This window comes from Micropterus dolomieu, linkage group LG08 (assembly GCF_021292245.1).
Source record: "Micropterus dolomieu isolate WLL.071019.BEF.003 ecotype Adirondacks linkage group LG08, ASM2129224v1, whole genome shotgun sequence".
Lineage (NCBI taxonomy): Eukaryota > Metazoa > Chordata > Actinopteri > Centrarchiformes > Centrarchidae > Micropterus > Micropterus dolomieu.
The window spans coordinates 21,128,825-21,140,623 of NC_060157.1; the positions used below are offsets into that span (position 1 = coordinate 21,128,825).

General features: G+C 40.9%; 3 protein-coding genes across 4 annotated transcripts; 2 read left to right on the forward strand and 1 right to left on the reverse strand.

The window, feature by feature from the left end:
• The first annotated feature begins 600 nt into the window (after positions 1-600).
• ttll9 (tubulin tyrosine ligase-like family, member 9) lies at positions 601-5,185 on the forward strand. Of its 2 annotated transcripts, none has more exons than XM_046056717.1 (14): positions 601-736; positions 1,125-1,171; positions 1,255-1,347; positions 1,426-1,537; positions 1,647-1,832; positions 1,923-1,991; positions 2,106-2,196; positions 2,387-2,427; positions 2,519-2,606; positions 2,884-2,942; positions 3,059-3,255; positions 4,223-4,336; positions 4,651-4,775; positions 4,917-5,185. In XM_046056717.1, the coding sequence occupies exons 1-14, from the start codon at positions 722-724 to the stop codon at positions 4,985-4,987; spliced, it is 1,308 nt and encodes a 435-aa protein (XP_045912673.1). In that variant the 5' UTR covers positions 601-721; the 3' UTR covers positions 4,988-5,185. The 2 variants fall into 2 exon arrangements, with proteins under 2 accessions (XP_045912673.1, XP_045912674.1); XM_046056718.1 differs by having other exon boundaries at positions 1,426-1,504.
• A 103-nt stretch (positions 5,186-5,288) lies between these two features.
• On the reverse strand, positions 5,289-9,755 carry fam217ba (family with sequence similarity 217 member Ba). The gene is made up of 4 exons (XM_046056702.1): positions 8,695-9,755; positions 8,486-8,585; positions 8,259-8,323; positions 5,289-8,164 (listed from the first exon to the last, which is right to left on the reverse strand). Exons 1-4 carry the CDS (start codon positions 8,799-8,801, stop codon positions 6,736-6,738), a joined length of 1,701 nt encoding a protein of 566 aa, XP_045912658.1. The 5' UTR covers positions 8,802-9,755; the 3' UTR covers positions 5,289-6,735.
• On the forward strand, positions 8,951-11,479 carry ppp1r3da (protein phosphatase 1, regulatory subunit 3Da). Its single transcript, XM_046056726.1, has 2 exons — positions 8,951-9,664; positions 9,986-11,479. Exons 1-2 carry the CDS (start codon positions 9,662-9,664, stop codon positions 10,928-10,930), a joined length of 948 nt encoding a protein of 315 aa, XP_045912682.1. The 5' UTR covers positions 8,951-9,661; the 3' UTR covers positions 10,931-11,479.
• The last annotated feature ends 320 nt before the right edge of the window (positions 11,480-11,799 follow it).

Here is an 11,799-nt window from a genome sequence, read left to right on the forward strand (position 1 = left end):
CTGCTTAGATTAAGCAGGAATTATCTAATGCTGAAAGAAGAATTTTGGGAAAGAAATTGAATGAATAAGAACCTACATTCTACTAAGTTAGATGAGGATTTGTCGCCGCCAAGTGGTAATTATTTGTAAAGTTGAGGGTTGAAGTGATGTTTTCACTGTGTCTAGAAGTAAAGGCATATCTCAGTTTACTAAATCCAAACATTTGAGAATTGTAATAAACGTCTGATGGACTAATTGCTTTATCTGAAACCTCGATAACTCTTTTAAGACTTTTGAATAAAATCACATCATGTATAAATCATACTGAGCAAGCAAATCAGCAAAGTAAAGGAAACGTTTACCACATAATTAACACACAGGGGCCCAAATAATATTTGTTTGATACAAATTTTAGCATTTTATTATAATTAATTGGCGTGATATTCTGATATGTTTATATCAGTCATGTGATTATTTCCCCATTCTCTTGAAATTAAGAATACAATCATAAATCATGAGCGCAAACTTTAGTTCTACTCTAAAACAGAGAGATTTATAAAAGTTATGGAGAGCTACGGAGAGCACAGTAGGACATTTCCCTTTTGTTGGTGATGTGGTTACCGTGACAACAGTTATCAAAACACCGCTAGGACTAGCTAAGTGCTAACTAGATGTTATGACTAATCTCGTATCACGCATATTTCTAATGTAGCTACAGTTAACTATCATAGCGTGCGCCCCCATGTCAAAATATAAGGTAAATAGAAAGCACTGTGTGTACATTTTGTTGTATTGTAACGTTAGGCTTTTTACCGACAAGAAAACGTTAATAGACGTGATATAACGTTAGTTAAGTTTACCTTAGGTTAACATGTTAATTGCCATATATTAGCCAATGAGGAGTAACGTAGTACACGGGTGTAACGTTACCAAATATCGTCACTAACGTTACATAGCCTTATACCTGTAGTAAGTAATTACCGGTAGGTTGTTACTGGGGTTAGGGTTAACTAACGTTAGGTAGTAGAGGACTTGCTAATATATGTGTTTGCTGCTGTAATTTAAGTGTACATTTTTACTTCTTAAGTTATTCAAAACTATGGGGAGTTAAGCTAAATGTGGGTTTGCTTTCTTCACCTTTGCAGACACCTGGATACAGGGGTTCATATGACTGTAGCAAAAGTGAGGAGCGGTGAGTGTTGTTCATAAGTTGGTTGTAAATAAAAAGTTTCTCACAAGTACTGGTGACAGTGACATGTTACAATATCTCCTCAGGGAGGGAAGGAGTTGTGTGCGTTACAAATGTGGCCTATTCAACACCATACAGGATGTCCTGCGGCAAAGACCAGGTTGGGTCGAAGTCAAAGAGTGAGTAGGGTTGTCTGTTTATGTCACATCAGCTTCCCTGTCATATCCCTGGCTTGAATCTGAATCTTTTTCTCACAGCGATGGAGAGTGGGACTTCCACTGGTGTGATGTGGGCTGGCTCAGGGAGAATTTTGATCACTCCTACATGGAGGAACATGTAAGGATAAACCACTTTCGCAACCATTATGAGGTGAAGCAGCATCACTCTGGCATTCTTTGAGACAATAAACCAGAGATTTCAATATATCCTTCAAATCATAAGTTATGTTGTTTTGTATTTTGTATGCACTTTGTTACAGCTGACTCGCAAAAACCTCATGGTGAAAAACCTTAAAAGATATCGGAAAAATCTTGAAAGAGATGTTGGCCGGATGGAGGCGTCGAAATGTGAATTTTTCCCCTGCACCTTTGCACTGCCAAGCGAATACCATCTCTTTGTAGAGGAGTTCAAAAGAAACCCTGGCAGCACCTGGATCATGAAGCCGGTTAGCTAAAGTATAAATAAAACAATATTTAATTTAGTATTTGGAAATTTTGCAAACACGTCATATAAATTAACTGGTATATTTATTTAGGTTGCAAAATCTCAAGGGAAAGGTATTTTCCTGTTCAGGAAACTGAAAGACATCATGGATTGGAAGAAGGTGATGTGTATTTAGCCTATTACTTCAAGGAATTGGGTGTAAATTAAATTACTAAAAGCAGACATTCTTCACACACACCCACATATTCAGATTGTTAATATTGTACTTAAGCAGGATGGCACCCGGTCAGAGGAACAGAAGGATGCAACTCAAGTGGAAAGCTATGTGGCACAACGCTATATAGAGAACCCCTACCTAATTAATGGTAATAACCTAACTGAAAAATACACCTTATTGCAAAACTAATTCAGAAAAATCATCAAATCTGCTAACAAATAATTTAACAAAAACTACTAATGGACAGGAACTGTGAACAGGTGGATGTGTGTTTAATAGAAGCTTTATATGTATATATTATATTGCTTAAGTAGTTTTTATACATTTTGTCTCTACAGGCAGAAAATTTGATCTGAGGGTCTATGTGCTGGTTACATCAGTACGTACTGAACCTTGTGAATCACAAAGTTTTATACAAAATATCAATTATGCGGAATTTGTGAATCAATGCGCTTGTCCTTGTGTTTCAGTATGTTCCCTTGAAGGCCTGGCTGTATCGTGATGGTTTTGCCCGCTTCTCAAGCACCCGCTTCTCTCTTAGTAGTATTGATGACAGGTGTATCCTTTGTTTGCGGTCATAACATTTAGTCACTATTCATTTGGATGTTGAAACACTTATGTGATAGTCTGGCTCTGAGTTTTTAGTACCAGTGTGCCAGACATCCCTTAACAAGTTGAGCCTTTGTCTAATGAAATATTCAAACAAAGTCAATTTTAGTCTGTTTGACCCAATGTCAGAGGCTGTTGTTCCTAATTCTGTCACTTACATCCTTTGTGGAAGGCATACATATACATCATTAAAGTTCCCAAAATTCTACTTAATTCCCCTTTTCAGATATGCACCTCACCAACGTGGCTGTTCAGAAAACAGCGCCAGACTATGATCCTGAAAAGGTGTTAAAATTCAAGAACTCGTTAGAGCATATATAAGCCAGTTTTTCTGAAATGTGTCCCCTTTAACCAATTATGTAACCTTTTTACTGCTCATTGTTTTATTCATCTCTAAATAGGGATGCAAGTGGCAGATTCAGCAGCTTCGAAGATACCTGACTGCAAAGCACGGCAGAGAGATGGTAGAAATCCTGTTTAAAGAGATGGATAACATATTTGTCCGCAGTCTACAGAGCGTACAAAAGGTCATCATAAATGACAAACACTGCTTTGAGCTCTACGGGTACGACATTCTACTGGATCAAAACCTCAAACCGTAAGTGCTCATATGGTCTGCACATACACTAAGTGCTTGCCAACACTGTGCATCATCACCTAGACATATTCACTTGCAGAAATGCACTAAGGCATGCATGCCCACAAATTAACAAAGAAGAGCACATGCACAGACAAGAAAATGTGCCATGTTTCATTTGCCTTCCTGCAATCTTAGACAAAGCAGTAAATCTGTTAGTGTTGGGCTCCAGAAATTACAATGACTGAATAACCCCATAAATATATCTAAAATGAAAGGTATGCAATAATCCTGTTGTAAATAATAGCTCACACACTGATGACAGTGTCTCTCTCCAATAAATAAATAAAATAAATACATTCACTTGCTTGTGCCTACTGTCGTGGGAAATTGTATCTTGCTGGTGAGGGATTAAGCAAATAATTGAGTAACAACCAACCCACTGTCTTTGAAGAATTTATTAATAAAAGAGAATACACAGAGAAGTACTAAAACACATGTACAGCTGGTCCAGAGACCTGCTGCCTAGGGCAGCTTCGGGCGCCTGGCCCCAAGCAAAGGGATGCATAATCATTTACACAGTCTAGGTTTCTATGTTTGGGGGAACAGACATCCTCTCTCAGCCTTGAATGAACATTCCAGGAGAGGAGAGGAACAACAAGAGGGGGAAAACACCAAAACAATCTCACAGCTCTGACCTAAAACCTAGTAAATGTGGACAGACTAACATAGGGAGTATAGGAGAGGAAAGGTTAAGGATAAAAACACAATAAATATATATCTATAAGCCATAACAAAATGAGTAATATCAATAGTAATAATAATAATAAAAGAACATACATACATAAAAGATTAAATGTAAGAGGACACAATTTTCTGCCATAACACCTACCTAACAATCTTTATTGAACTGTTTTACTTTTCCTAATGCTGGCTCAAAAGGCTAAGTATGTTTTGGTGAATGTCATCAACTTCCATCTCTTTGCAGGTGGTTAATTGAGGTGAACGCCTCTCCGTCACACTCACCCAGCAGTAGAGAAGATTATGAGATGAAGTGCCGGCTGCTGGAAGACACTTTGAATGTTGTTGATATGGAAGGAAGGTAAATGCGCCTATGTCATCGTGTGTTTGCCTTTTTGTCATCAGGGAACAAAGTGTGAGGGTGTGTCTTTGTCTCTCCATGGATTATAGTCATAACAATCTATATTGATATTCATCAATTTAAACAAATTTGTAAGTATAATCTCTTGACTCTGGGTTATGGCATTTTTGAACATTAAGAACACGGGTTGAAAGAAGCACCTTTAAGAAACACTAACAGACTGTGTCATAGCAACAATCCAAAACTTACTACCATTTTCCTCAGATCACAAGGTGTATGCAGCTTTCTAATTATCTGTGTTTTTTTCTCATTAGGCTGACTGGCAAGGAGAAAAGGGTGGGTGGCTATGATCTCATGTGGAACGATGGGCCTGTCTATAAAGAGGATGTCAACCTAGAAACATTTGGCAGTTCATGTTTCACCGCCAACACACACTTAGGTAAGCGGATGGAGGCAACAAAACATTCTGATAAATGTGCAAAAGTATACATGTAATTAAGACCATGGTATTTAATCATGTGGGAAAGTGGAAATCATTACATTATTACTAATTTCTGTAAATACCTGTTCTTTGTTGCAGGGTGTGTGAATGACAGAGAGAAGCATCTTCGCCACCTCCTAAAACCATTTCCAGGCCAGAAGAGGATGTAATACACTCTTTGTTTTTATGTCCCACCACTATAGTGCTTGGTACGTGTCTGGGAGAAGACATGCTCCAGTGAACACTCATAACTGGAAAACATTTATAATATTTCATACAAAATTAGGTCTCTATGATGATCTGATTTCAAGCACCTAGGTTGAAATGTGAATATGCAAAGTAATAAAAACTGTGTTTTCTTAAAACTACGGCAAACCATGTAATACTTTCAATTGCAGAGCTCGAAGACAAGTATAATTGTATAAAATGTTTGTTCATGTGTTTCAAAGAACGGCAAATGGGTCAAAGTCCTTATGAGTGCAAAACATTTATTTCTATGCCTTACAAATACTTGCATTCAACACTGAGAAAATACATATCACAATCTTTCTGCGTGCGTGAGAACATGATGTACACATTTATAATAACATTGCCACTTCTGGACCCTTATCTATGGCTTAGATAATTTACATGAATATACAGTAAAGAGGTGCAATCTGAATACAAGTCACATTATTTACATTAATCTAGTGCTCCCATGAATCAAGTGCACATGGTAAATCACAACAGACAGATAAGACACTCTAATGTAAACACAGTGTTCTAAAGACTTCAAGTATGCAGTGGGATATGGAGGTTATATGTATAACATTACCATGTTACAGCCTAACAGCTATGATGTGTTGAAATTCCATTGAATCACGGGAATGATCAATGGTACAGCACAGCAGACACTAAGTTACATTCAGCTCTTTTACTATATGTTTTCTTTTTGTGCATGACGATGTAAACATAATGACAATGATGAATACGAGTCAACCACAACACTTTTCATAAATATAACTATGGTATATAAAATTTGGAAAAATATGCTCTTACATTCGTAGCAAACATTAAACGTCATCTTCAATGATAGAAAGAGCTCAGCTCTATGCAAAATACAGTATATTATTTTAGACTACAATTCAAGCTGTTCATACATGGGAAGCCCTTGTAACCAAAATTTCAAAACCATATATCTGAAACAAGCTGCATTACTGCAGTACACCATCACTTATTACACCTACTTCTTTTCACCTAAAGATGCTTTAACTGAACAATATGCCTGAAAACATGAGGCACCACATAAAGGAATAAAAAGCAACATCAAGTAAAGTAAGAGCAATGAAAACAAATGCATTCCAACATCAAAAACTCCACTAGTAAACGATATGGTTGTATTCAGTGACGAAAAACATAATGATCTGTGTTCAACTTCACTATGGATTACTTATGAAGAAAGCTATCCAGTGGTACAGTAGATGCTTATTTTATTCCTATTTCAACATTTGTAGCATACTGAGAGATGACTGTGCAGTGCAACAGAGCTCAATTTACATACAAGCTGTTTTTAGAATCCTTGTAGTGTTAATGGTCATAATGACCTGTCTGTCAAAACACTGTCCAACATTATGACTGTATACTTACTGTACATTTTAAATGAAACACAATATGTATATATATATATATATATATATGTCTGTTTTATTAAGTGTCACATTATGCTTTGATATCATTGCTGTTTTTTCACTATTCTAGCTGCTCAAGCTCTTGTTAGTTTTGACCTTTTGAAGGCTGTACACCACTGACTGATTTAGACTGCTGTACAACAGTTAGAACATGTTAGTATTACACAGATTACACAGAAAGCAAGCATAGGTTCGAGCTCCTGTACCAGTAACCACTAAGTAAAGCAGATAGATTTGTAGATCTATGGGGCTTATTTTGCAACAAAGTGCACATTTTTTGTTTTGCCATTCTGCTTACTATTTAGAGGTGCTTTGGAGAGAGACTGTGGCTCTTTAGCAGCTCTTTTCATGGCAGTTTTAGAGACCTGACCTCCCGCCTCTGTCCTCTGCCAGTCCTTCTCTACTCTCTTGGAGGTGATGACCTCTCTCTTACCTGCAGCAAAAACTCTCTTCTCTGCACCAGCCACTTTACTGCCACCGGGCTCTTTTTTAACATCTGTCTCAGAGTTTGCTCTGACTCGGCTTTTCCTCACCTGACCTCTGCTGTTCGGGTTACTTCCATATTCCTGGGGTTGCTTACGAGAATTGCCTGCGGCCTGCATGTTTCTGAGATGACTCCTTCCTGCTGGGGGGCTAACTGGGGTGCGGGCTCCTCCTCCCCCTTGCCCTCCTGGGCTCCTACCTTCCGTGGAGGTTGCTCGGGTCTCACTGCTGCTCCTCTTCGCTGGAGCCCCAGATCTGTCTCTTCGCTCAAGCAGTGGGCTGAGCCGCGAGTGCCGCTGGTAGGCATAGGCAGAGCAGCTTCCGTTGCACAGCGGGTAGCGAATGTGACAGTGAGGGCAAACTGGGAAGCGGGAGTGCTGGTGTTGGGCTGAGGCAGGTGATGGGGGGTTGTTGACAGGTGCAAATGGGAAGGCTCGCTGGCTGTGCCGCAGCCCTTTAGGAGAGTTGAGTCGGGACGGTGGAGCTGTGTGAGGCCTGGGTGGGTGAGCAGTGGTGGCAGAGGGGAATCCCTGTGGCCTTGAGCGGCTCCCAGGTGGACGGCTGCTCTCTGCTTGCGCTGTTTGGATCTGGAGCCACTCCAGCTGCAGCAGCCTCTCCAGGTACTTCTCCAAGAGCCCTACAGGCTTGGGCCGGGGGGCGCCACGTCCCTCTGTATGAATAAACACTGCCAGCTGTCTCAGGCTCCAGCTGTTGAACGGAGGAGGCAGAAAGTCTGGGTAACTATAGCTAGGTTTTTCACTCTCATCTTCATCACCCACATTCCCACATGGTCCTGGAAAGTCTGGGGGAAAGTCATTACTGTTAATGACCTCTGCGCGGAGGTTGAGGTGAGGAGGGGTGCAGGGGGTACAAGGAGAAGGCAGCACGGGCAGCCTCTCGGAGTCTGACAGATCACTGGCGCTGTCATCGTCAATATCCTTCTGGCTGTAGTGATGCTGTAGTGCCTCTGGGGTGGGGGCTGGGGAGTGTGTTAGGGGGTGCGCAGGCATGTGTCGTAGGCCTGATATTGGGGAGAGAGGCAGGGAGAGGGCTCGCCGATTCTTCCCCATCCCTCCACGATTCTGGTGTAGCTCATCGCTGCACTGCAACATCCGCTGATTTTCGCGTTTCTCCTCTTTCCGGTGCACAGATGAGTGTTTGCAGAGTTGACGTCTCAAATCTCCTTCTTCTTCAGGGCTGTAAAGAGACACACGATAGTAAGGAAAAGCTGTTGGGGATTTAGGGATTTACTGTACCTTCAGTAGAAATGCAAACCCCTCTCCATACATACCTGGACAGTTTGCTTGTATTCCGTGTAGCGCCAGATTTGACCTTGCCACCTTTTGACTGTGCACCCTGTGAAACAATCATTATGGAAACAGTTTGATTATTTCTGATTGATTGGTTTAAAGGTACACAGGCCACAACACATGCTGCACCTCTAAAATGTATCACGTCAAAGAACAATAATGTTGAAACCTAATCTCTCTTGAATTTACCAGGATGCCATTCACTCACCCTTTGCCCTGCTGCCAGTGTGTCCTTATCCTGACCTGGTCCTGGGAGGCCATTTTTCATTTGGCCCACTGCTTTCTTCATCTTGTTACCTCTCTTTGAACTATGGAAACATAATAGTGTTTTGTCAGGCTTGCCTCTAACCTATGTCTGAAACAAGACAAGACAAGTTTAATTTAGCCTTAGATATGCCACTGTAAAATTAGGCCTACCTGGTTACTGGTCCGCTATTTTCAGTATTTTTTACCCGAATCTTCTCTTTGGAGACGACGCGTTTCAGTGTCGTGGTTGCTGTGCGTTCCTGCATGATGGGCCCCATGTTGCAGGTCGCCAGAGGGGATCTTGTTTTGAGCGATACGGTAGCTAAAGAACCCAGCCGACATCTCGGAACAGATACTCTATTCTGAGAATGAGGCTACAAACACCCATTTTCGCAAAAGTGCTGCAATGCATCATGCGCAGATGTCGACGGTCGTTTCTCCGCAGCAGGTTAAACTCGTCCTTCTGTTCGTCGTCGACTCGCCTCTCGGTTGAATAACAATTCAGCGACTGTTTTACTGGAGTGGTGACAGCAAACGCCTCTCTTTTTCGACTGTCATCGTCATCGCCATTTAAAAATTCCAGACGGTCAAGCAGCGCATACGCTTTGTTTGGCTCTCCGTGTTAGATAGGTTTGTTTACCTGCTGCTCACTGGCTCGCCGCTTGTGTCGTGGGCAGCGTCACAGCTGCATTATGGGACTTGAAGTTAAGGCATACAAGTTGCTCTTTCAAACGAAACACGCAAACGCTCTTTGACGAGTGTACTTACTATTGATAAACAGTGAGATTACAAGGAGGGAGACAGCCGACGCTGTGCTTGAGGAAAGACTTTAGAAAGAATACAAACAAATATAACGCTTAATCTTAAATTACTCAATCTCCCGTGCAACGTCATGCAGGGACACTGGTTCGTTTGCAGCTTCCTGTAAACTGCGCGCACGTTAGCTGATCTCAATAGAGAGCAAGCCACGGACGTGACGATTATGAATGTGGTGACAAATTACAAATCGTGTAATGTGGTCGCGGACACTCCATGACGCACGGAAACGCGCAGCTTTAATAAATTCTACATTAAATGGAGGAGCGAGCTTAGGCTACGGCCACCCTGCAGCGTGGATGTAACTAACGCTTCGTATCATATGGTGAGGTGATGTCAACGTCTAATGTTGAACCATATCAAATGCATTTTAGTAGTCCTACAACAGGGAGAGTATTGCAGGCTGTATGCATTAAGGCACGTACTCTCCAGAGTACACGCCCACTCTTTCCTGCTATGACTGTTCTGTCAATTTTAGAATAACGAAGTTGTTGTTCTTGTTAGATTTGCACAGCTCAAAATCATGCATTTTAGGTAAAAAAAGAGTACACTTCTGTTACAAGTGGGTCATTGTGCTTTTGATTAGAATATTGGGAATAATTGTGACTTAATTCCAACAAATTATGTTTCACATTTTTCATTACAGGTATGCAAGACAGCAGTTCCCATGGCCAGACGGTGGTTTATTGGACGTGAGGGGATTCCCTCTACAAAATCTGAAGAGCAGATGCCCAGCTCTTACAGCAGTGTCTCAAGGCCCTGCATGACAATCAACCTGACTGAAATGCTTCGTGCTGACAAACCTAATGCAGGAAAAAAGCCAATTCCAATCCGCCCCCCAAGTCCTAGAGTCTCCCTGCCAAGGGGACAAGAGTTCCGACGCAGTCACTCTTGTGAACCCATGCCAAAACCCATTATCCGACAACGGTCACACTCTCTGCCTTCCTCCACAGAGAAGAAGAAGAAATGCAGAAACGTTGGTGTTCGGTTTGTAGACTCTCTGGGGCTCGACCTGGAAGACATCAGACTTTTCAAATCTGGAGAGGATCCATCTGTACCACATCATGTTACCTTTAGATTGTTGATGGGTGCAGAGTTGGCCGATGGAAGGCATCTGGAGATATCTTTGCCATACTTGAAACCGGTTTTTGCCCAACAACCTGGTGACCAGCCAGGATTCCTTCATCGTCTCCATATGCAGAAAGTGTGTCTGGAAAGAGTCTTGTGTTTTGAACTGGGTGTCATTGGAATCACCCAGGTACTCAATTTGGACTTTGAGAAAGATGTCACCGCTCGATATTCATTCACAGAGTGGAAGAGCTGCACAGAAACTAAGGCCTCTTGGGTGTCCACCGTCACCAAGACCTGTGAAGGAGGAAGAGGCCAACTCAGTTATGATACATTTCGTTTCCACTTGCCTGTTCCTCCATTCCTGCAGCCAGGAGCAGTATTACAGTTTGCCATTCAGTACAAAGTCTGTGGGGCTGAATACTGGGACAACAATGATGGAGAGAATTATAAGTTAGTTTGCCATAATTACAAGCTCACGGTGCCCAAAGAATGCGAGGATAGCATGGTGCACTTCATTTAGGATGCTGACTAAAGGTAGAAGAAATCTATTTAGAGCACTTTATGACTGCTGTCAGCAAGACCTATTAAAAATGTATAACTACATTGTTACATTTGTTAATTTTGTGTAGACTAGTGCTGGCAACTAACTAATCAAGAGTAAAATTAACAAACACTAGTGCACTTATACATAAAGCCAACTTTAGTGCCACTGTTTTACTTTTGTGTTTTCTTTTTAAAAATTGCACAGTATTATTTGATTTCACGTCATTGTACTTTAATGTGAGAATATCCAATGAAAGTGACACCTCCTAAGCATTACAAAAAACACTCAGTGAAATTTAAATTAATGCACTTCAGTCCACTGTTTTCTTCCAGCTGGGTATTTGACATAGAAAATAGTTTTATACAATGCAGGCTCAGGGTCTTCTGAACCATTTTGGTATTCAGAATTTATTTTTGAGTCAAATGTCACATTTACAAACCATGCAATAGATGAAATTGTAATGTATTTTAATTAATCAGAAATCAATGCTTACTTTTTTTTTTTAACAATAAAGCACAAACACTATGCTGTTCCCGCCTGTACTATTATTTGTAGTAATGTTAGTATATTCTTATTTAAAGCTTATGTCCCACCTCCTCTCCTAGCTATCTTCTACTATGTTCTCTGACTCAATGGGCTTTCTCCTTGCTTTTTATTAGCCCAAAACAAAATCTGAATAACGGTTCAAAGCATATTCTTAGTGATAAAATATTCTAAAACACCCTTTGTTTTTTTGTCTCTGTTTTCAGCTAAAGGGGAATAACCTACTGTAATCACATGTAGACCAGCACCCAGTTGCTGTCAAAGCTCATGGGTAATGTAGTCGTTGAATACCAAAAAAATCA